We start from the raw sequence: 25,466 nt of genomic DNA, 5'->3' as shown, positions 1-25,466 counted from the left end.
CCAAAATCACACATCAGGTTTATTAGAGTGTCTTGTTTCGTAATATAAAAAACGCTTCTTTTTTTTTAAAAGTTTTTGGCACTCAGTGTGTTAATAGGTTAGATCCTTATCCAAATTCAGTCTTTGATTACTCACTGCAAAAATAGCAATTCCTGTGTCGAGCCTGGTTTGTATTGAATCCAAAATGTTACGCAATGTGGCTTTAAATGGTTCGAATTCCCCACAGGTGCTTGGAAAAAGGGATATAGAAAGAAAACACTTTACATATACATGTACACATGACCCCACATTATTATGTGCAGCATTTACAACATTTCAGCAGACATTCATTTATACAGGCAGGAATTAAAGTGGGCCGGAACCTTCTGGTACTTAGTTTCGCTACCTTGGGTAGTGACAAAAGGGAAAAATATTGCATCTGACAGACAATCATCAGCACCAAACATACAAAGAAGAAAAAGAGCGCATGGAGATTATTGTTATTTTGTTGAAGCTGTGCTGGACAGAAGTCCACTCTTCAGAGAGAAACTGGAGGAAGAATCATCGGCAGCTCAGTCCACTGAGGATTGCTATCATCATTCCGTTTTTCCAGTTCAGTTTTACCTACGTCACTGGGTCATTCTGTGTGAATAGTGCGACTTTGTTGTCCTTGGTATTCACCTGACTGATCCTCTCCTGTGCCTCCAGTGTGTACGTCGTGCTCAGAGTCGCCCCCTGTCTGTCAGGAGGGAGAGGTGCTGTCTGTGGACTCCAACACGACGGAGCGCTGCTGCCCGCTGTACCAGTGCGGTCAGTGTCACATCTCTAACATCATCGCCCTGTATCTTTGAATGAACCTAACACTGGCCTTTGCCTCTTTAGTGTGTGAGCCGCAGCGCTGCCCAGAGATCAGCTGCCCTGTCGGGATGAGCCCAATCTCCAGCGCTGTCCCGGGACGCTGCTGCCCCAGACAGACATGCGGTAACCAGAAACAATATCCACACATGATAAAAGCACAGATGGTGAGATGACTCTTGTTTTGTTTGTAGATTGTGCCTGTGACAAGATCGCCTCTCCAAAATGTGGCCTGGTAAAAATATACTTAATTACTGTTAAAGGACACATTTATTTTACTGACACTTTTACCTTGGAGTATTGTTTTCTGACTGATATCGTCATGTTAATGAGGCTGCAGTGCTGTCAGACAGTGTTGATTCGTATTCGTACTTTTTCTCGGCTTCGTTACGTTTTAGTATTATCCCGTAAATCTCCCATGTCATAACAACATAAAAAGAACAACTGAACTCAGTCACTTTCCTCTTGCCGAGAACTAGCCTGTGTGACAATTGTTTTGTTCGGTCAGCCAGTTCGTTAACTCATTTGAATTTAGTTTCAGTCTAATTTTAGTCACAAAAATATGACTTTGACTTAAATTACGACAAAATATTTGAGTTTAACGCTGATATTCACTCATATTGTTTTTTCAGGGCGAGACGATGCAGGTGGACCGGGCCTTTATTGCTGACCCCCAAAACCAGTGCAACTGCAATCGATACAAATGTGGTCAGTAAAAGTCCTCCCCTCTCTGCACGTGTCCAAACCAACTGATGGTGACCCTCTCTCTCCTCCGCCGCAGTGGTGGAGGCGGGCTGCGTGTTCTCCGAGCGTGGGCTGCTGCTGCGCCCGGGCCAGACGCTGGTGGAGCACGGCGAGGAGGGCGTGTGCCTCAGCCGCCAGTGCAGCCGCTCCATCGACTCCAGCACCGGCCTCCACATCATGAGGACCACCACCCACAACTGCACCGCCGGCTGCCTGCAGGTGACACGGAATCTAACATTAATGTTGTCAACTTTGCATCTATACGGCGACTCAGCCAAATGCCTGGTCAACCCAGGTATGAGTTTTGGGGCCGACCTCTGGCTGTGGCTTGTAATAAATGTCCTGCATATAAATGATCACATAAACGAGAACTTAAACCAGCACATTAGGATCTATAGCTAACAGCGGTTTGACAGTGAGAGGCAGAGTCCAGCTCCAAACCTGTGTCATTAGAGGTACAGTAGCTTGGCGCAGTCACTCTATAATCTAGATATTTGGGGTGTTTTTGGACATTTATGCGGGTTCGGATACCTGGCATGGAGCTCTCAACCAAACCTTTCTCTGCTATAACTCCGTGTGTCTCGTTTCCCTTAGAATCAGATCTATGTCCCTCCCAAAGACCAGACCACGTGCTGCGGCTCCTGCAAAAACATCTCCTGTTCGTACCAGCACGACAACGGCACCACGGCCCTCTACAAGGTAACAAGCTATTTCTGTCATTTTTGAAACACGTCAGGGCATGCATTTAAATAATAATCACATTTTACTTCTTTTTTTTTAATTAAAAAGTCAAATGTCATCACTGTCTTGGCAAAGTAACTACAGAATCAAGTAGGAATGGGATGATAATAATTATTACAATATTCGCCGTATGGTTTAAATAAGAAACTGAGCAGAAAGAGGGGTAAAATTCTAAGACTTTGCTGCCTGGGATGACAAACTTTGAGAAAGCTTCTTACTTGCCTGTCTGTAGCTTTGCAAAGAATGCAGGTGGTTGTCTCTCAGATGGATGGACCTGCGTTAGCTTTCGGTGCCGTCTTTTCTTTTCATCTCAGTTTTATTTTACTGTCAATCAAAGGAAGTCCCACATCAGACTTTACTTTGTTCCGCACCAAAAAACAGACATAAAACTCTGACAGTCATGTGTGAGGTTTACCTTTAAACTCTCTGGTGTAACATTTCTCTCACAGTAAGAGTTTGAATTAATGCTTGTTTCTGTTGTGTCACTATTTGTAACTTGACTGATTGATTGATTGGTTTTATTCTGTTTTCCTTGTATTTGTCCTGTGTATCTCCCTGCAGCCCGGCCGCTCGTGGATGTCTAACTGTGTGAAGTTTGACTGCGCAGACACTCAGTCCGGTTCCACTCTGATTTCGTACCCCATCAGCTGCCCCCCATTCAACGAGACCGACTGCCTCAAGGTAAAACCGCCTTTCAGTGTCATTCTGCATGTGTTTTGAAGATCTAACCTTCCTAACAGGAACGTAAAGTCTTCTGCAGACAATGAAGATCATGCTAACCCTGTAGTTCGGGGGGCTGCTAATCACTAATCGATGACACACGGGGCATTCAACTGGGGAATGTGGGAAACTACACAAAAGACAAATCTCTGAAAGACAGACAGGCCCAAGGAAACCGGCTGGACCTCTATCGTGGCTTCATTGAAACATTTGCCGCTGTTTCAGATCGGAGGGTCCGTGGTGAGTTACATGGACGGCTGCTGCAGGACCTGTGAGTATCGCTGGTAGCGCTGTTAGCTTGTTTGTTTATTAGCATTGTTAGCGTTAGCGCTGTAGCCTCGACATGTGTCCAACATGTCTCCTCTCAGTCAAAGCTTCTCTCACACCACAATGTAGTGAGTCAATAGAAACGCAGTGTTTAAATCACAAAGACATGCCCGACAGTTGGAACCAATCAGAGCTAAAGGATAATCATTTTCATCTCACAAACAGAAGCACCTCTTTTCTCTTTTACCCTGTGAGCTAGTGCTGGTCGATAAGGAAAAAATCATATATCACGATATGGACTATTTTACGCACTATATCACGATAACGATACAATATCGTTAAAAAGTGCATTGGTTTCTGTAGTTCGGCTTGAACTGTGAAACTAATATATGATAGACTCATTACATATGTATAGCCTTTATTTGTTATCATTTTGATTATTATGCCTCGCTTCCGTCAGTCCCGGGGCAGCTGTGGCTACAATAGTAGCTTACCACCACCGAGTATGGAGTGAATGAATAATGCACAAAATTGTAAAGCGACTTTGAGTGTCTAAAAAAGTGTTATGTAAGACTAATACGTATTATACTACGTTTTCAGTTATTCTTTGAAAAGTTGACAAATATATCATTGCTTACCTTTTTAAACTTTATTTTGAAGCAGTGGTTTTGCTATGGATAATTTAAAAAAAAATATTGTTTAGGTTAGAAAAAATGTGAGATTGCAGGATAAATGGGGCTAAACTAAACTGATCTGAACTGTCATGTGTATAAACCCGAGCGTAAAAGTCTCAGAGGAGGACGACTTATTCAGAGTGAGAAATGGCACGATAGACACTTTTCTATTGTTCCCACACGATATGTATCGTCATATCACACAGCCCTACTGTGAGCTACAGTTATGTAAGAAAAATGGCAAGTAACACTAGAATGAGGCACGTTCTAGTGTTAGGCACCATTAATGGCCCCTACCTCACTTTTCTTTTCTTGTCCTTCTTGTTATCCTTCTTTAGTATACAGTATTGTAAACTCATATGTTTTTGTAAACATTTGTGTAAATAATACTTTGCATCTAATTATAAAGCATTTGTAATGATTTCATGTTAGGGCCAGTTTTCTAGCATTTCTGTGACAGTGACTCTGAAAAGTGGGGACAGTAAGAAGTACTGGGAAATCCAGGTTTTTTTTCTCGCAAATGCGTGGAAAATCAAGACAAATATATCATGGCTGGGTTCTCCAGCACGTAGCACTGGGGTGACCCTCTGCCACTGGATGTTAGTTGTTTTTTTTTTCAATGCAGTTTCATGTGGGACCTGTCGACAAACCAAGTTTCTCAGACCTGACCTGTCAGTTACACTCACTAAGGCTCTGATTGGTTCCCTCTGGAGGCGTTTTCTCTTCTTTGTGTTTCTATTGGCTGGTCAGAGAAGTGAGAGCTGTCGCTTCTTGTCAGAGCAGGACTGACTGTAAAGATGCTTTGGGTGTTTTGTTTTGATAATGAATTAGTTTTGAAAAATCATTGATATGTTTCCCCGTCATGATGTTGCACACAGTGATTGACAGATATATGCACACACATTCTTAGCTGGATATTCCCATGATTGAAAAGGAGCAGATAAGAAGAATAACCTCTGCTCCTTGGTTGTCTGATTGTGTCCGTGTCGCAGGTAACGGCCTCGCTCTCCTCCCTTTCCCCGTTAGCCCCGTCTCTCCCACAGTCAACACAAACTGTGAACGAGGTACACGCCCGCTCAGGCCATTGTTGATCTTCGACAATGTACTCCCCCCAAAACTGGCAGAAATCCAACGAGAACAAGGCCCCTGAAAGAAAAGCCGCAATGTGTAAAGTTCGCTCGTCTTGGTGAAATAGTGTATTCCCTGGGGTTATAAATCTTATTTGTCACACAACAAACTGAAAATTAAACATTACTGTACACCAGTTACTGCTTCATACAAAAGTCATGTCTTCCACTGAGCCCTTACCACTTACCCTGCTTGCATTGTTCTTTACAATATCAAACGTAAACTAAATGAAACTGGTAAATTTAATAATACATAATTTTTGTTTTGAGTAAAATATTGTTTGTTAAAAGATTTAAAGTTAAAAGTGGGCAAACTGCGGCCTGGGGTCCAGATGTGGCCCCCCCTACGCAATTTTATCCGGCTCTCGACTTTTTCCATAATATAATTTTTTGCATTTTCCACACTGAATAGTAGTGATGCATCAGAGGCACCATGACCTGCCAGAGTGGGCTCAAATGGCCCAATACATTTCCGTTCATTTTTTATTTCATTTATTTAATTCAAAAGTGACATTAAAATATACACAACCAAACTGGGGTAGGCAACGTCAGGCCCGGGGGCCAAATCTGGCTCTCCAGCATAAAATCCAGGAGGATCTTGTTTCCCCATTGTACTCCTCTTTGAGCTGTGCAGCACAATTACAGAGTGGCCACTAATTGACAGCATCCATGATGCAAGTGCGCACCAGTCAAAAAACAAGTCCCCCCTCTGTTCTATCCGCCTGACGTGCATTTGAAAATAGCGTTAGGTTTACCTTTAAAAGAATGGTACGAATGCAGAAGCATAGGAGATCATATAAAGATAAAATGCCAATAAACATTCATTCTAATCTCACTTCCTGTCTTGTTAGCCCCGCCCCGACCTGAGGATCATGTGACAGCTGCTTTGGCTCTGTGGGCAGTGCATTGTTGACTTTCAACAATGTACTGTGTTAGACCCGTAGAGGGGCCTAGACTCTGCATGCGTTTGTCGTTGGTGTAATGCTGCTGTTCCGCCTGTAGAGGGAGCATTTGGGTGATATGGTAAAAAATATTTAGATGTATTTTTTCCATATCGATTGATATCAGAGTATATCACTTTGGAGTTAATGCTTTTAGTTGAGAATCTACAAACCTTTTCTGCTGCACAAAACCTTTGAACTGGCCTAGTTTTTCTGAAAACATTTTACGAGTAACAGGAACTCAAACTGAATGCAATCTAATGCCCAAACACAATATTTCCAATGCCTCAAATGCCAAAGTTCAATGCATTTATCTTAAAGATTTATACAATTTCAGCAAAACTCACTGTTGAATGTGTGTGTGTTTTAGTCTTTTGGACAAATCATTTTTGCTGATGATCAGAATTGTTTGTGACGCAGAACCATGTGGACGCCTCTTCTCATTCTTTTCTGTTTGAACTTCTCTGTAAACTACATCTAAAGTTGAGGTGAAAAGCGTTAAACATGTCCCTCTGCTGAACAGGTAAAGAGGACGGAAAGTCATGTCAAAAAGTCACTGTGAGAATGACCATCAGGAAAAACGACTGCCGCAGCAATCGCCCGGTGAGTGCCGCTTTGAATCACGCACTGTGCCAACTTTAAACATCCCCTTCCCTCGACTAACACTGGAGAAGGCAACACCAGGTCCATCATTGTGCCACTCTTAAACGCTTTCCTTGTTAATAAAGGAATACATTAATGAATAATAAAAATTGTATTATGATTTGTGGATGCCTTATGTCCCCTTAACCCTGTCCCGTTTCAGGTGAACATCGTGTCGTGCGACGGTAAATGTCCGTCGGCGAGCATCTACAACTACAACATCAACACGTACGCACGCTTCTGCAAGTGCTGCCGAGAGACCGGGCTGCAGCGCCGAACCGTGCAGCTCTACTGCAGCGGCAACTCCACCTGGGTCAACTACGGCATCCAGGAGCCCACCGACTGCTCCTGTCAGTGGTCCTAACCCCGCCCCCTGCTCCTGTCAGTGGTCCTAACCCCGCCCCCTGCTCCTGCCAGTGGTCCTAGCCCCGCCCCCTGCTCCTGCCAGTGGTCCTAACCCCGCCCCCTGCTCCTGCCAGTGGTCCTAGCCCCGCCCCCTGCTCCTGCCAGTGGTCCTAGCCCCGCCCCCTGCTCCTGCCAGTGGTCCTAGCCCCGCCCCCTGCTCCTGACTGTGGTCCTAGCCCCGCTCCCTGCTCCTGCCAGTGGTCCTAGCCCCGCCCCCTGCTCCTGCCAGTGGTCCTAGCCCCGCCCCCTGCTCCTGCCATTGGTCCTAGCCCCGCCCCCAGCTCATGACAGTGGTCCTAGCCCCGCCCCCTGCTCCTGACAGTGGTCCTAGCCCCGCCCCCTGCTCCTGCCAGTGGTCCTAGCCCCGCCCCCTGCTCCTGCCAGTGGTCCTAGCCCCGCCCCCTGCTCCTGCCAGTGGTCCTAACCCCTCCCCCTGCTCCTGCCAGTGGTCCTAACCCTGCCCCCAGCTCATTCCAGTGGTCCTAACCCCTCCCCCAGCCCCTGCCAGTGGTCCTATCCCCGCCCCCTGCTCCTGCCAGTGGTCCTATCCCCGCCCCCTGCTCCTGCCAGTGGTCCTAATTAGGGGTGTGACAATACATACATTTAGTGATATGTGACTATATTTTGCAGAACGATACGATACCAATACTTCTTATGCCCATATTGATACTTGTGATGATGTCATGCATATGAATGAGGCTTTCAAAGTCCCCAGAGGCCATTTATTGTCAAGAATACAGTCAGGACAGTAGAGGGCAGCACTGTCATTGTAAGCACTTGGAGCAAACGCATTCACACAAATTATTCGGCTCGTTGCACGATGTGGCTATGGAGTTTCGCTTAAACAGAATAAACATAGTTTGTAAAAATGACGTGGTGGCAAAGCTGGTGCTGGCCTTTCTGAGCACTCAGGGGCCCTTCTGTTATGTGATTTAAAAGGCCCACATCATGCGATTTTAGCCATTCCAAAGTAGGAATTTATATAATATACTGTACCTCTACCACTATGGAGTACAGATTTTTTTCAGAAATAAAAGTTTTTTCTGGGCGTATTTTTCCAACCCGGAAGACAAGACGCTTGGATTCAGTTAACTCCGCCCCTCTCTCTGAGTTGATGTCGCCCATGCAACATTAGCAGTAGTAGAAATAGAATTATCGCAGCAATAAGTGAAGTTACTTCACAATGTTACAGCTTCATCAAAGGCTAACACACATTATCATTACCGTTTTGCGAGCGTTTTGATTTACTTACTGCTCTGGCCTCTCCATCAGGTGTTTTTCTTGTGGGAATCATGCCGGTTATAAATGGTAAATGTTCACATTTATATAGCGCTTTTCTACCTACTTTAGGCACTCGTTCACACTCTCATTCATACACCAGTGTGCGCAGGATTCGAACCGCCGACCCTCCGATCACAAGAAGACCCACTCTACTCCGGTACTCTTCTGATGATATCTTCTTCTTTGTTAGCCTAACCTGGTTAAACTTTAGCCGATACAGTATAAGCTAAAGGCTAATGAACAGCCTCAAAGCGTAAGCTAAAGGGTCACCCTCTGATCCCTGGCCCACAGTTTAGGAAGTTTAGAAACCTGCACCCGCCACAATGTGCAACGAGCCATTTACTTTGAATGATAGTGTTTTTATCTTACGTGAGATAAACTTGAGTTTAATTTATTCCTTGTGGAGACTCCATACAATCAGTGGGCTCACTGTCTGTCAGTGTCATTTATTTACTTATTTAAGAAAAAGGGGAAGGGTGCACATGAAACCAAATGTAAATCATATACATTTGTAGTTGTTTATAAAGTAAAAATGTTAAATAGGTGAAAAATCGCATATGTTTCTTTGTAGGTTTTTGTGCACAATTTATCGATTATCGCAGTATCGGCCCATCGTGAGGTTATCGATATTGTGAGCCATGTATTTTGTATTGTGTATCGTATCGTGCGAGACATCCAGGCCAAAACATGTGCTTTTTCAATCGCTAACCGGGCCGGTCCTCCAGCAGTCTGGTCCACTGCACCACAGCAGCACTGGAGGACGGGCCCAAAACGCAGAAGAACGACAGTCTTCATCGAACGTTCTCGCAATGACAGACTCAAACCGGGCACTGACAGCCCCTGAAACACCACCTCCCATGATCCTCCGCTCTGTAAATACTCGCCTACATTTGCAGTTCCGTCGTAGCTGTAGTGATTGTACTGTTTCTGTGTGACGTGATTCTAAGGCAGAGAGCGGTCGCTGTTCGTCGAGCACTTTATTTATTTATTGGAGTCTGATAGAACACACACGTTCTCGTCGTCTTTGGGGAGTTTTCAGCGTCTCATGGACAGGTCCACACCGTTATTCCTTATCTTTGGTGTGAAAACGTTAGTCTCACTGTGGGCGGGGACTTCTGGTCCACATTCACTTTTTCTGAAATGGAAATCACCGTTATAAGATTAAGCTGTTAATTGTGCTCCTGATTCCTCACTTCCGGAATACGTGCTAGGTCACTGCTGGGGCGGGCGGCGTAAACTTCAGTCTAACATCAGTGTAAATGAGCCCAAACTGTGGAAACGTTTGTAGGACATGGCAACCACAGTCTAGCAGCATTGTAAAGAATAAGCTGCATGGCCATACCATAACACGGTTAGTACTAATGTCCACAGCAGCTTCTACTTTCCTTTTGAAGTGCTTGCATGTAGCCTTCAGAGTAGAATCAGAATTCTAGTTGAACTGAGCCCAACTGGTGTAATCGGGAACACTAAACAAGTTTGTCCTTTTGCTCCTGCGTATTAAGTAGTCATGTGCTCCAGGTGCGGCTCATGCCTTCAAAGTAATACACTAGAACTGGGAAGGCCTTTAGACTCTATAATAGGACTTAAAGAGAGGGTATTATGCTTTTTTCAATCACATAGCACCAGTCTATATCACACTACAATGATGACCAAACCTTCTGTTGGTCTGTAAATGCAGTAAATTAGAATAACTGCCTTGTATAAAATTGCTCTCTCAAAATGGCTGTAGTGAATGTCTTGAAATAGGCCTCTGTCTCTTTAAGAACCTCTGACTCTTTCCGACACGCCCCCTCCACACGCTGTCTGTGGCATCAGTGGGGAGGGGGTTCTGCTGAGGGGCAGTGGTTGGTTACTCGGCTGGTGACGAAAGCTCGGAGGCGTCTCCAGGAGGTGGGGGCGTTCCTAGGAGGACTCAGGCAAACCTATCCCTAAAATGGCTGCCATCAGAGTTTTTACAGATTATTCAAAAATACGTGAATGTGCCAAGGCAACACTTCAGGCATGTTTGTAATGAGAGAATGACATAATAACATGATATAAAGCTTGCAAAAGTCGATTTTGCATAATACCCCCCCTTTAAAGCAGTACTAAGTAACTCTTGCCCCTAGAGTCCATGACCACAACTGCAGGTGTCTTAGCAAGTTGTGATTTTAAAGTGATATTTTGACGACTAAAATTGACTGAAACTATGACTAAAATGTCCCAATATTTCCATCGACTAAAATAAGACAAAATAAAAATGAAAAGGAGAGACTAAAATCATCCAAACTTCTATTGACAGTCTGAAAGAGCCTTTATGGGAATGTAAAACCTACATACGTATTCCGTAAGTCCCGCCCAGCTGCAAACGCCTGGAAAAGCGCTGTTCAACTGTGGACTTGTCCTGAACAGCCTGACGATGGAGTGACTGAGGGTTGTACCATACGATGTACATTTGGATTTTCAATAAATATTTCCTGACAAACAGTGACTCTGTTTGCCTTTACTGTTACACTTCTCTTCATGAATACGTTTTCTAAAATCCCTCTTGAATCCAAAAGCCGTCAGAGACCCTTGGACCCAGACGCAGTGAGACGGAGGGATTTGACCGCAGTAGGAATAAGCGTATTTAGACATTCTTTCACAAACACAACGCTGTGCTGTGATTGGGCCGGCCTCTGGTCATGTGATTGGAAAGTGACTGAAAAGTTCACAAAAAGGTGAAATAGAATCGCATTATGTAATAACAGTTCATAATACGTACAAATCAAAAATTGTGATGATTCAAAAGGCCCTATAGCAGATTTGTTTTTTGGTCAGAAATAATGAAAAACAGAGTGAGTAAATGAAAATGTCAGTCGAGGTCTAAACAGTTTTATCATCCCAGTTCTTTACAGGGAGGACTTAAGAAGTGCATTTCACAACTGGTGGGCTCACTTTTAGCTCAAGTATAGGGCCTATTAATGATGGTTTTCACTTTCAACTCGTGAGTATTTTTGGTTCAATTTGAAAACTATTAAACTATTAAACACTGAATAATCTGAGTTTAGTCGATCTCATTGATCAAATGATGGGGGCGCTCGGATTATAAACAAATGACTTAACCCTTTCTACTACCAAATATGGCTCCAGTTCTGGTCCCTGTATTTGGACGCACTTGGACACAAGGGGGCGCCCTTCCAACCTTCTCAGTGTATATGTGAATCAACTTTCTTCAGAGTTAGACTTTAGGTCAGACACCATGAGTGACAGTAACATGACACTAAATACAGTGAGCTCTTTGTTTCCAGTAAAAAAGCTGAGGCCTCATTGCTCTTCAGTCACAGACTGAGAAGTGAAAAAGGAAGTCATGGAGCTTCTGCTTTAGACAGAACTTTAGACTTCTGCTGTAAGTGGACAATTCTGAAACTGACGTATGTAGTAAATAAATAAAAAATGAAATGAAAATTACCCTTTTTTGGTTTTAAATCACACAATTGATGCTTATAAAGGTTGAAGAAACATCCATGTACATAATCTGCCCTAGGTCGTCTGTGTCCCGGTATTTAAGTAATATTTTAATCACAGGATTTTCACACTTATTATGAAGGAAAACTTGAATTTCAATCTTTCATTGTTAAATCCACCATGACTTCCTTCTTCACTTCTCAGTCTGTGACTGAAGAGCAATGTGTATGAATTGTGCTCTACAAATAAACTTGCCTTGCCTTGCCTTGGTAGCTTCCAACTTAACCCCTGTTTGTAGCTATAGGAATACACTGGGAGAGGCCAAATGCTAACAACATCTTTGGTCGTTTTGCATGACTGAGGCCACACACAAAGACCAGACAGGTACGCATCAACTCGTCTAAGCTCAGGTAACAACATATCTCAGTATGGAAAAATGGTGGCCTGTTCCTTTAAGGAGCGCGTGGGACAAAATGGTGGGAACCACTAATTCTACCACTTGAAATAATCATTGTGTAGGTTTCCACTAAAACATGTACAATAGGCCTGAATGAACTTTGGCTATTTATTTTTTTTAACACTGAAATGAAGTATCTGCAGTCTTTCTGTTTTGTTACTTAACTCTTCATAAGGTACTTTTTCCTCGAGTAATTATTTGCCCCAGTAGGCTACTTTTTACTTTAAATTATTTAAAAGTATAACGTTAATTTTACTTGAGCAAATATTTTAATTATATTGATTATGTTATATTTACTCTACCCTAGTCGAGCTAGCCATCACTGAGTATGGTGTGAATGTATAATGACTACAGTGTGGCCATTACACAGTCTCATAAAGTAGCTACTATACAAGTGTAAGCCGTTATCATCATTTATTCTTGTATGTATACTTTTAAAACATCACACATGCTATTGAATTCTTTAAAATATTATTATTATTATTTTAAAGTGATACATAGAGTGACAGAGACTTCTGAGCCTTGACCTCCCCTCAGTGTGCGCGCGCCAGTCCGAATAATCAGCTTTTAACCGTGCGCGTGCCCTGCAGTCTTGGCAGCGCGAGCGCACGTCCTCTCGCGCCCTGGTGATGTCCGGGAACAGCTCGAGCCCCGGGCCGCCTCTGGGGCCGTCGCTCCTCGGGGACCCCCCTGTGGACCCCCCTGTGGACCGCAGCGTCCCCGCGCTTGTGTTCGGCGTGGCGCTCATCGTGGTCATCGCCTTCGGGAACGTGCTGGTGTGCGCGAGCGTGTACCTGGAGAAGGCGCTGAAGACCAGCACCAACTACTTCATCGTGAGCCTGGCCGTGTCCGACCTGCTGCTGGCGCTGCTCGTGCTGCCGCTCTTCGTGCTCGCGGAGGTGAGGGGAGAGGGAGAGGGGGGGGCCGTTACAGAAGAGCGCACACCGGCCTGGAAGAGGGGGGCTGCCCTCGAGGTGGAGGAAGTTAGTGTGACATGATTTAAACTTGGAGATAAAGTGCAGGACCAGGCACAGATAAAGCAGTAGGTCACAAACACCTCTACAGTGCGTTTGGTTTGTTTACAGAGGGACCGCACGTGGATGAGAACACGTGACACTTAGCTAGGCTACATGTAAACACATCAGACTGTAGCCTCTCATTCATCCTGGGGAGCAAATGGTGACGTCATCAGGTGCAGACTGAACACTGCAAAAGTTATTTAGGAATAAGTACATTTTTCTTGAAATAATTAAATTTTCCTGCCGCTTGTTCTCTGATTGGTTGATGTCGTCTGTCAATCACGCCCACCGGGGAAATCGTTGTGCTCATGCTTGCTCCCAGACTCTATGTCTTTGAAATATCTATGTAAAAGCATGTAGATTGGCAGGCCAGGCAATTCTTGGGACATTTTCCCTTCAGTTTGGTCTTCAGCAAGTGAAATGCTGCTCTGTTGGATTCATGTCAGGTGATCTTTGCCTTAAAAAGCTCTTTAGCTTTGGCAGTAGCTTCGGGTCATTGTCCATCTGCACTGTGAAGCGATGTCCAAGCATTTACAATACATCCTGAAACACTTCAGAATTCATCCTGCTGCTTTTGTCAACAGTCACATCCTCAATAAACACAATGGAACAGTTCCATTGGGCCAAACAAGCCCAGGCCATGATGCTGCACCACCATGTTTCACTGAGGAGGTGGAGCTTTCCTTTCTTTTTCCAGACTTATCTCTTCCATCACTCTGGTACAAGTTGATCTTTGTCTCATCTGTCCTAGGATGTTGTTTCAGAACTGTCAAGGCTTTTTTACATGTTTTTTGCCTCCTGTTTTTGAGGCTCAGTGGTTTACACCCTGTGGTTAATGGTCTGTATTCTCTCTGGTGAATCTTCTCTTGATTGTTGACTTTGACTCACACACACCACCTTCTAGAGAGTGGTTTTGATCTGACCTTTGTCCTGTCATCTTCTGGTGTTTTTCAGCTCAACTGTTTGTTCTTTCTTTTTAATAATGTTTCCAAACTGTTATTTAGCCACACATAATGTGTTTGCTATCTCTCTGATGGGTTTGTTGTGATTTTTCAGTCTAATAATGGCTTGCTTCACTGATACTGACAGCTCTTTGGATCTCATATTCAAAACAATAGCAACAATATCCAAAATGCAAATATCACAATTCAAATGAACTCGGGACGTCTCATCTGTTAATTATGAGTGGGATAATGAGGGAAGAGCAAACACCATGGAACAGCTGAGCAGCCACTTGTCCCATTACTTAAGATCCCTTGAAAAGTGGGAGGCTCACATACAAACACTTAATTTCTACACCGTTCATGATTTGGATGTATATACTCTCAGATTAAAGCTGAAAGTCTGCCTTTTATGCAGTTATACTTGTACTTATACTTTATTAATCTCTGTAGAGAAATGAGTTCTCTGCATTTGACCCATCCTCAATGTCACTGGGCGGCCTGTAGGAGGGTGAGCAGCCAGCGGGGGCCGGCACTCGGGGACCCATCTCCATGATGTGGAGCCAGGCTGGTGGTCAGAAACACCTGGCTGGAGGATTAACCTATTGTACATGTTTTTACCACTAACCTACGCAGGCATGAGGAGAACATGCAAACTCCACACAGAAAGGCCCCGACCAGGTGGGAATCGAACCCGGGACAGCGCTGGTGTTTCATTTCAAAACGATTGTGGTGGTTTATGGAGCCAAAAACAGAAGAATTGAGTCGATGTCCCAATATTTATGGACCTGACTGTAAATTAAAGCAGTACTAAGTAACGTGTTTACCTTAATAAATCCTTTCCGTAGTCCCTGTGGGGGTAGTACAAGTGTTTATGGGATGATTTCTGGACAGAAAACCACAATTGCAACTTGACTGCCACCGGACCGGAGCAACCAAAACACACTTATAGAATCACGAAGAAGAAGCTAACATGCTAACGGGCAAAGCTAACTGTGGGCAAACGTCACTTTAAACAGTATTTACAGCCATGTTTGAGGGAAAAAAAGATATTTCCATTGTATAATTGGATGTGCAATATTATCCCTCTCTCCCTTCACCTTTCCTGTCAGCGTAGTATTTACTCTCCAAGACAATTAATAAGTTTAAAAAAATCGCAACTTGCTACGACCCCTGCAGTTGCGCTTATGGCCTCTAGGGGCAAGAGTTACTTAGTACTGCTTTAAGAAAAAAACAACAATCTTATTTTTTTTAAAAGGTCTAATATCTACATACTGTATATCTAATATTCTGGAATTAGTCATTCAAATCAAGGCCAAATTTGACTTATTTGTCTGACACAGTTTTGCCCGTCCTGGATTACTTTAGGAATTAGTAATAAGTGATGCCAGTAACGAGTAACTTTGTATGGAGTTACTCTAATCTGACTACTTTTTTCAGTAACAATTGATCGATTGATTACTAATGCATTGCTTTCTCCAGACCAGTAATCCGATTAAAGTTACTTTTCCGAGACTCTGTGAGTTACTTTTCTGTCATTTTCCTTCGGAAAACAAAATACTAGGGTTGGTATCGTTCATCGTGATCACGATGTAGAGCCACCATGGTGATGGATTGCCGTCTGCAACACGTCCCGTTTTCAGCCTGAAGACGACTCATGACGACTGAAGAGGAGGAGATGGAAATACAGCGCGTCACTTTCCTGAGTCTGTGGAGCGTTGTTGATATTTCTGTCTAAATGCACTTCCAATAACGCCAGTGTTGGCAAAACCGGTTCATTTGTATTTTAAGGCAGGGAGGGCCTGTCGGCAGCTGAAGAATGTAACTATAAAGTAACTTGTAATCTAACGTAGTTACTTTAAAAATCAAGTAATGAGTAAAATAACCAAGGTACTTTTTATAGAGTAATCTGGAATCTAATCAGATTACCTGTGGTAACACTGTTGGTAATTGGATTACTTTTTAACTAGCACAGCAATGTAACGGGATTACAATTGCAAAACTGGTATTTAGACTATAATTACTTTATCAAGTACCTACTGATTACTTTTAGTCATGTAATGAAGCTAAATGTCTTATTATTTATTAAATGTTATAAAATTTAGAAACTCCAAAGTCTGTGGGAAACAAGAGGTTCTCAACATGAACCACTAAGTGGAGCAGAGCTAAACAGACAAAACTAAAGTAACTCGTGATCAGTAATCAGATTACTTTTTGGTGGCACGGTGGTACAGTGGCTAGCGCTCGTGCCTCACAGCTAAAACGTCCCAGGTTCGATTCCCACCTGGACAGGGCCTGTGTGGAGTTTGCATGTCTGCGTAGGTTTCCTCTGGGTGTTCCGGTTTCCCCTACCACTAAAAACATGTACAATAGGCCAGGATGAATGATGATGGTCAGAGGGACCGTTGGTACAGATGTGCACAGGCGTGACAGTCTGAACCAGAGGAAACTGAACACCGAGTAGTGAATGTATAATTGTCTCATGTAAAGCACTTCGTGACCATGTCTGTGAAAGCCGCCATACAAATAAAGTCCTTTCCTTTTTGAAATAAAGTAATCAAAGGAGTAATGAGATTACTTTTAGGAGGAGGAGTCTGTGATTGGTTGGATGGAGTGATCCCAACAGCACTGTTGTATGTCCTTTTGCACTACACAGTCTGTTATATAAGTTGTGTAAGTCTAGTTAAAAGTGAGGGCTAGTTTAGCAGAATGTGGGTCTTCTGCCTAACCCAGGAGTGAGCTCTCGGTTTGGGTGTGGAGCTGACCGGGCCGAGGTCAGTAGTCGACTCCTGAAGGCTCGTCTCTGGCCCAGCACTGGAGCTCAGAGGATTAACTGTATCTGAACCTGATCCTGTTACTGATAATCTGCTGTGCAGCCAAGACTATATGAGCACCAAGAGACTGTGTTGCAAGTGTTAATATCGTCTATACCCTGTACAAAAGCACACGCTCTATACCTTGTGTGTCACCATGTTCTCACGGTGAGCAGTCAGACCTCTCTCAGAGCCTCTGTCAGCGGGGAAGGTGTGCTCCCATGGTTCAGAACATCTATGGGTCTACACTGTGGAACTCTGTCCCCACTGCACTGAAACTGCAGACCAATATTAACATCTTTAGCAGAGGCTCAAACAGTGGCTAGAATCAGGAGTTGTTCCTCTGTGTAAAATGTGCATGGTCTTGAATAATATATTTTCTCTGTTAGCGTAGAGCAAAAGCCCCTCATGGAAAAGGTGCTGAAAATAAGCACATGTGCTACAACGCTTTAAAACAACACATCCAGGTCCTCCAGTGTTATTTAAAGAAATCACTTCATGTCTCGTCTGTCTCCAGTTCCAGGGCGGGCTGTGGTCTCTGGACACTGTTCTCTGTGACTTCCTCATGTCGCTGGACGTCATGCTGTGCACCGCCTCCATCTTCAACCTGTGTGCCATCAGCGTGGACCGGTGAGTCTAACCACTGTGCCATCAGCGTGGAGCGGTGAGTCTAACCACTGTGCCATCAGTGAGTCTAACCACTGTGCCATCAGCGTGGACCCTTACAGTTTTGGAGGATCTGTGCTTTACTTGAGTAATATTGTTGTTACTTCAGTCTGAAGTCCATTGTCCTTGTGTTTGGTTTATGTTAAAAGTCTAATAATGCATAATCCACATTGCCCCCAGTGTCTGTGTACATTGGTGTGTGAATGACAGTATGAATGGGTGAGTGGATCCTTGCTGTAAAGCGCTTTGAGTGCCTAATGTAGGTGGAAAAGCGCTGTATCAGTTGAGACCATTTACCATTATATTATATAGAGGAAACATTATTTTGTTTGTGAGGAAATGTTTGGTCTTGCACAGAGAGATCATGGACCCAGTGACTCACATTAATGATCATCTTTATAATTCATAAATGTTCTTTTTAGATACGACATGTGAAAGTGTAATGGAGTTAAGGAAAAACTGGCTCCTCCCCCACTGGGTCCAGTGACATCACCACATTTTGGAAAATGAAAACAACCAGTTCTGATGATTATGGCTTACAGTCCATTTTCTAAATATTCTAATTTTATGAGATTTTTAATTTGGGTTTTTTACAAGCTGTGCCATAATACTCAAAATGATAAATAAAGGCCATACACATCTCACTTTGCATGCTATGAGTATCATCATATTAGTTTCACAGGTTAAGTTGAATAACAGAACGATATTCTAATTTTCTGAGTTTCACCTGTGTATATACAAACACATACATATATATTTCGTGTATGTGTATTAAGTCTAAAGATATACATTTAGATTCAAACAGATAATAACACGGCTACTATTACTGTTTTCAAACATGTTTAAATGGACGAATTGTGGCCGACTTCTTCCTGTACGGAAATGGCAGCTGGCTCCGGGAGTTCCTGCCTTAGATGGACTTTGCATTTTCCTCCACGTGTTTGTCTGAAAAACATCATCCTCATTTGATCCTTTTACTATTTCTATTTTTATTTTTTATTTTTTTGCCCTATTCTAAATAATGGCTCCAATGGCTGAACACTATGGGGGAAGCCTCACTCCCTCAGTCCATTCTTAATTTACAGTCTATGGTTCACCCATGGACAAAACTCAGACCTGTTCCTTTGGAGGTTCACAGGTTTTTAATCCCTTCTTGCGCTCCTTCAGTTAACTCCCACCTGAACCAAGCACATTTTCTCCAGTTTGGCTTTACCCCAGTCCAAAAGCTTCTGGAAAAAAGCTGTGAAAATAGCAACAAAACTGAGACGAAAACAATGATGGAAATGTGACAAAAAAGTGAGAAAACATTGGCAAAAAAGTGACGAAAAATTGATGAAAAAGTGGCAAAAATGACACAAAAATGTCACAAGAAATTGACAAAAAAAATGACGAAAAAATGACAAAAATGTGACAAAAAAATGACAAAAAAATACAAAAATGTGATAAAAATTTGACAAAAAAAATTACCAAAATTGACAAAAAATATGACAAAAAATGACCAAAAAAATGACAAAAATGTGACAAAAAATTACAAAAAAATTACAAAAATGAGACAACAAAAAAATGATGGAAAAAAAATCTGATGACGTGAGGAAAAAGATCCTCTCGGTTCAGGCGGGAGTTAAGAGGTTAAATGATCTGTAGGTTTTAGTTTTAGTCCCATTTCAGTCATCAAAATGATGAAATAGTGTTGGATTGACTGCATGTCTGAGTGTCTCTGTCAGGTTCATCGCGGTGTCCATCCCCCTGAACTACAGCCGGCGGCAGGTGGACCAGCGGCAGCTCGTGCTCCTGTGCGCCCCCTGGCTGCTGGCGCTGGCCGTGGCGTCTCCGGTGATGCTGGGCGTGAACAACGTGGAGCGCCGCGACCCGAGCGAGTGCAAACTGGAGGACGACACGTACGTGGTGTACTCGTCCGTGTGCTCCTTCTTCGTGCCCTGCCCCGTCATGCTGCTGCTGTACTGGGGCGTGTTCAGGGGCCTGCGGCGCTGGGAGGAGAACCGCAAACGCAAGCTGAGGATGAGCATCGAGGCGTGTCGGAAACTGCAGCACGCCACTCCTGTACCCGCCACCTCAGGTACGGGCTGGGACCTGTTTCCACTTGCTAGCGCATCTTTGAGTGATCTGCAAATCCTCCCCGGTAGCTATTCTTAGCAGCACGACGGCAGCTCAGAGAAAGCTCCCTCTGAGTCACCAAGAAATCCAGAGTCACCGCTGTACCAGCAATTGAGTCTGGTAACCATGACTTCAGCGGCGCTCTGAGCAAACGCGAAAAACAGGAAGCGGAGTAGCCAATCAGTGAAGGGCTAACGTGTGTTGTTGTTGCTTTGTTATTAGTGGTTCTGTACTAATATTCGAACGTGATCATGAGTCACAAAACTCACTGACTCACTGCTGACTGACTGATTAGAAGAAAAAAAAGCTCGCTCTCCCGCCTGTTGTTGTTTTTGAGGGGACTTCCGACAACACGTGACGCAAATAAACCAATCTGATGCACGGGTCTGTTTGAGTTTGGCACGAGCAGCGAAGGAGGGCGTGGCCAGATAAAGAATATCCCTGTGTATAAAAACACATTCTGGATTTACCAGTCTGTAACTCCTGAGATCCTCCGTATCGATACCATAGCATCGATAGTGATGCCACACGGCTACTTTTTAGGTATCAATACCAGGTCATCTGTAAAAAGTTTCTAAACACTAAAGAGTCTCACTGAGCCGTCATCATTCATTCATTTTTAGGTTCTGTTTGTCATGAAAGTATTCATTTGTTGATGGATTTAGTTTCATATTGACATTGTTTAATTAACCAGTTCAAGTAATGTCATTTTAATTGGCATAAATTGACCAGTATCGGTATCAATATCAACAAAAGTGACCCCAAAGTATCGCTATTGTCTTGATTAAAAAATGTATCGCCCATCACTAGTCATGGAGAAAATGCTTTCCTTGCCTCTCCATCTCACCGGGGTTCATCCTCTCATCGTGTATATGAGTATAAACACAAGCGACGAGCACTAACTGTTCTTTCTTTCTGTAACAGGAAGTGAAGCTACTGGATATTTTGTTTCAGCTGTTTTAGATCAATATTGCATTTTTTAACCAACAAAGTGTAAGGCAGAGATAAAGTGTGTTTGAATTAGAGGCCAATTTTCATTTCTCTGTCATTACAGCGGCCCAAACAGCACATTTTACCAAATGTCTCACTCACAAGCAGGTCGCTTGTGAGTGGTCAATACACTGAGTTTCAGATTTTACCATATGGGAAAAACCTAATATCCCAGTGAGGCTGTTTCTGTGGAGTTATGGGGCTCACCACAAATAACCAAAGAAATCAGATTTTTTAAGTCTGATGGCAGAACCATTAAAAAGTGAGTTTTTAATGGGAGTCAAAGGGGCAGAAAATGCCACTAATGTGAGATTAGGGAGAGGGAACTCAACTTTACATAAAAACTAAAAAAGTCTATCTAAATCAAAGTTGTTACTGATCTTTGACCCAAGGGTGTTTTAAAATGATAATCCAAATTCTGCCCAAACTCACTTTTTATATGGAAAATAGTTGTTGTTGTTGTTGTTGTTTTTTATATATATTGGCAATAAAATAGTAAAATATTTTGATATTTTTTCAATCTTTGGTAGTTTTGTGCAGAACTGAAGTGGATTAACATAATTATGTGAAAAAACTACAATGTTTTTTACAGCTGTCAAAAAGTGGCGTGAAAAATCACCAACATGAGATGAGGGTAGTAAATTTGTACAGGCTGCATCAATGATCAATATAAAATGTTACATTTATATTTTGATAATGTTTGTCAAAACACATTTTGTAACAAAAAAAAAAATTCAAATATCTCAATATGGAATAAGTTATGGCCAAATTAAGAGCAAAAAATTACAAAAATTGGACCAACAGGACACAAGGGTTAAGATGAATGTGGCAGGTTTGTGTCACAGATTACTGTAGCCGAAACGTCCACCCCCTGACCTGCTGGTTCTTCTTCTGCCCCTCAGTGTCCCCTCTGCCCGGCTCCCCTCGCCCGCTGCCCCTGGCCCTGCCCCGGATGGTGGAGCGGGACCTGACCCAGTGCAGGATGGACGACACCGGGGACGACTACACCCAGCAGGAGCTGCCGTACCCCCGCACGTACCGCGAGAACTCCGTCCCCACCATAGAGTACAGGCCCCAGAGGAGACACGCCAAGATCAACCACCGCGAGCGCCGAGCCATGAGGGTGCTGCCCGTCGTCGTCGGTGAGGGAACATCAAGTCAACCGTACCACAATCATGGCCACACAGTTATTAGAAACACACAAGTATGATGTTCACAAACACACTCAAGCTCATGTTTTGTTCAACTTTCCATCATTCTGATCGGCAAACATGTCTTTCACTCACATGGCGGAGCACACGGCGGGAAAAAAGCAAAATACTTCAGGCCCTGGAGTTTACGTAATCACAGCATCTAAACGCTCAACTTCAATTTGATAAAGGTTTATCGTGCAGCTTTACAGGTACACCAAAGCACAATCAAAGAATCAGGAAACGCATTTCCATTCACAGCTTTGTGCTCAGCTGAAAAGGGAAAACACGTAGAAGTTTCCTCCGAATCGTGCAGCAGCAGCAGCTCCTACTGAAGTGAACGCAAGCCACACATGTGACAGAAGCGTGTGACGCAGTGTGACACGTTAGACACGTATTAGAATAACATTTACTTATTTCATTACAAAAGCATCAACGAAATCATCTCCAATTAAAATAAATGAAAACAATATCTCCTTTTGCTGGCCCTGAGCTCCACCTGAAGAAGCCCAAGTACCGCCAATAGTACACGTACCACACATTGAGAATCACTGCTCGAAAATGACACGTCTGACAAATGGAAGCAGCCGGACGGACTGAGTGAGGATAACTTACTGTGTTAGAATGTAAGCTGTGCCTGGATACGTCAGACAGCGCCACCTAGTATTTAAAAGAGGCTAGGAACTCTGAAACCAATTCAAACCAGGCAAGCAGTGCAATCAAGCAGATACGCAGTTAAAAGGTTTAACAATCATTTATTACAGAATCGTTTGTTTAAAAAGAAACCCAAGAGGTAGAGGGGGGGGGGGGGCGGCTGGTAGAGTCCACGGCGGGGTCTCTGTAGGGCTGACAGGCCAGAGGCAGGTGTGAGGGTCCAGGTGATTAAAAACAGGAAATAAAAATGCACAACGGTAAAAACACTTCAAAATAAAATCACACACAAACAATACAATCAAATGTGCAAAATGCTGTGTGCAAATGTATCATCCTGTGACAAAATCTTCAAATTCAGAATATTTGACCTTAATTTGAGTCATTTTTGGTCAGTCGGAGAAAAATACTTCACACATCAGTTACTTAAGGCAGGTGCGTAGGTGATGCGGGAAGATCCCAGCGTTCGTGAATCACAGTTTAAGAGTTTAATAGGATCCGATCATTGTTTCGGTTCCAGAGCAGACTTATTCCTTGATTACTCTTTGCAGTGTTGGATTCGCGGCCACGACTCACGATTGGTGACTTGGAGGACGAGGAGTTGACTCTGTGCAGGTCTCAGTGACGTTAGCTTGTGTTAAAGCTGCGTCACTAAATCCTCTTTTATCCTTTTTATCCTTTTATCCTCAATTATCACGGCACACCCGCTGCCTCTCAGCCCCTAAACTGGGACTCACAGTCTTTGTATTGTCTCTGCACAACTGGACAGAGTTGAAGAAATCCATCCATCTCAATAGTATAGTAGCCCATTCTTTATGTCAAAAGTCCTAGTGGAGCCTCAGTATGGTAAGTGTTAACAGTTCTTATGGCCCAGAGGTGTTTGAGTCTGCGCCCTCATCAGTAACAACAGTTTACACTAAGAGCCTGTGTCACAAGTTTCTCAAAGTGCTGCTTAAGAGTCACACTCGGTGGCTGTTATTGAAGCCACAGCCGCCCTGGGGCAGACTGACCATATACCACATGGCTATAATGTGTTCATATCCTGATCTCTTGTTAAGTCTGTTTTTTTTATTTAACCCCTTAACTCCCACCTGAACCGAGCACCTTTTTCTCCAGTTTGGCTTTACCCCAGTCCAAAAGCTTCTGTGAAAATAGCAACAAAACTGAGACGAAAACAATGATGCAAATGTGACAAAAAAGTGAGAAAACATTGACAAAAAAGTGACGAAAAATTTATGAAAAAGAGGCAAAAATGTCACTGACAAAAAATGTTTTGTCAATTGGCAAAAAATGACCAAAAAAAATGACAAAAATGTTACAAAATGTGACAAAAAATTACAAAAATATGACAAAAAATTACAAAAATGTGACCAAAAAAATGACCAAAATGTAACAAAAAAAATGACAAAAATGTGATGGAATATTGACAAAAAAATTACAAAAAAGTGATGAAAAATTGATGAAAAAGAGGCAAAAATGTCACTGACAAAAAATGTTTTGTCAGTTGACAAAAAATGACCAAAAAAATGACAAAAATGTTACAAAATGTGACAAAAAATTACAAAAAAATGACCAAAATGTAACAGAAAAATGACAAAAATGTGATGGAATATTGACAAAAAAATTACAAAAATGTGATAAAAATGTGACAAAAAATTGACAAAAATTGACAAAAAATTTCAAAATATGTGACCAAAATGTGATAAAAAATGGACGAAAAAATGACAAAAATGTGACAAAAAATGACAAAAAAAATTACAAATTTACAAAAATGAGTTGAATACCCAACAAAAAAATGATGGAAAAAAAATCTGATAACGTGAGGCAAAAGATCCTCTCGGTTCAGGCGGGAGTTAAGAGGTTAAGCTGCATTCTGGTTATTCTTAACTCCGCACAGGAATGGGATAGACTTTTTTCCCCCACTTTCTCTGGAATTGATGCTCTACAGGACCAGGGCCTGTTTCAATCATCTCACGGGATCAGGCCGTATGTTTGACACCCCTGCTTTAGAGGATTCCCTTCTTGTTTCCATATATCTATTGACTTATTCTGTACTAAACTACCCACCAGGGGGGGTTTGTATGACCTCATGTTGGTCTTCTGTCTCCACAGGCTGCTTCCTGTTCTGCTGGACGCCCTTCTTCGTGGTCCACACCACCCGGGCGCTGTGCGACTCGTGCCGTGTGCCCCCGCCGCTCATCAGCGCCACCACCTGGCTGGGCTACGTCAACAGCGCCCTCAACCCGCTCATCTACACCGTGTTCAACCAGGAGTTCAAGAAGTTCTTCAGCAAGTGCCTCCACAGAGCACTGCAGAAGGTCAGCGGCTGCTTCCTCCTCACACGGACAGACGGGGAGTAACGTTTGTGAACTGGACTTTTATTGGAGAGAATGGACTTTTCTTACAGACATTTTTCACACTTTTTACATCTTTTAAAGGAGACATATCCTGCTCAATTTGCTTCTTCTAACGTTGTTCCTTTGTAATAAAGAGACCTGGACTATAGTATTTTGTTTCATTCGTGCAGTTTTCAGTTAATCCTCTTCACTTTGGTCGTTTCTTCTTCTACTGCGATCAGAGTGTTACAATATTATTTGGCCACGTAGTAGATGTAGGGAGTTCAGGCGGAGTTAAGAGGTTAAGAGCCCTTTGCCCGGTTAACATCTTAACCCCCACCTTAAACTGAGCACATTTTCTCCAGTTTGGCTTTACCCAAATCTAAAAGCTTCTTGAAAAAGCGTCAAAACAGTGACAAAAATGCAACAGTAAAGTAATGATAAAAAATTGTCAAAAAAGATTAAAAAGATCCGTTTGGATCCGTG

General features: G+C 43.0%; 2 protein-coding genes across 2 annotated transcripts in view; both read left to right on the top strand.

The window, feature by feature from the left end:
- otog (otogelin) overlaps nucleotides 1-7,092 on the top strand; it is a gene marked incomplete at its 5' end in the record, with an annotated part of 79,692 nt that extends 72,600 nt beyond the window's left edge. Inside the window, 10 exons of the mRNA XM_079555515.1 lie at nucleotides 688-789; nucleotides 862-960; nucleotides 1,029-1,069; nucleotides 1,467-1,542; nucleotides 1,616-1,797; nucleotides 2,173-2,277; nucleotides 2,881-3,000; nucleotides 3,265-3,310; nucleotides 6,572-6,651; nucleotides 6,854-7,092. Of these exons, the coding sequence (XP_079411641.1) occupies nucleotides 688-789; nucleotides 862-960; nucleotides 1,029-1,069; nucleotides 1,467-1,542; nucleotides 1,616-1,797; nucleotides 2,173-2,277; nucleotides 2,881-3,000; nucleotides 3,265-3,310; nucleotides 6,572-6,651; nucleotides 6,854-7,054 (1,052 nt within the window). The 3' untranslated portion in view covers nucleotides 7,055-7,092. The remainder of the gene's footprint in view (nucleotides 1-687; nucleotides 790-861; nucleotides 961-1,028; nucleotides 1,070-1,466; nucleotides 1,543-1,615; nucleotides 1,798-2,172; nucleotides 2,278-2,880; nucleotides 3,001-3,264; nucleotides 3,311-6,571; nucleotides 6,652-6,853) is intronic.
- Nucleotides 7,093-12,238: 5,146 nt separating this feature from the next.
- Nucleotides 12,239-25,004, top strand: LOC306962328 (D(4) dopamine receptor-like; the record flags this gene model as incomplete). Its single annotated transcript, XM_079555447.1, has 6 exons — nucleotides 12,239-12,265; nucleotides 12,850-13,158; nucleotides 17,550-17,662; nucleotides 19,423-19,775; nucleotides 21,706-21,945; nucleotides 24,757-25,004. The coding sequence occupies 6 exons, from the start codon at nucleotides 12,239-12,241 to the stop codon at nucleotides 25,002-25,004; spliced, it is 1,290 nt and encodes a 429-aa protein (XP_079411573.1).
- Nucleotides 25,005-25,466: the final 462 nt, after the last annotated feature.

This window comes from Gobius niger (assembly GCF_951799975.1).
Source record: "Gobius niger genome assembly, chromosome: 4".
Classification (NCBI taxonomy): Eukaryota; Metazoa; Chordata; class Actinopteri; order Gobiiformes; family Gobiidae; genus Gobius; species Gobius niger.
This window is presented reverse-complemented; position numbering and strand designations above follow the sequence as displayed.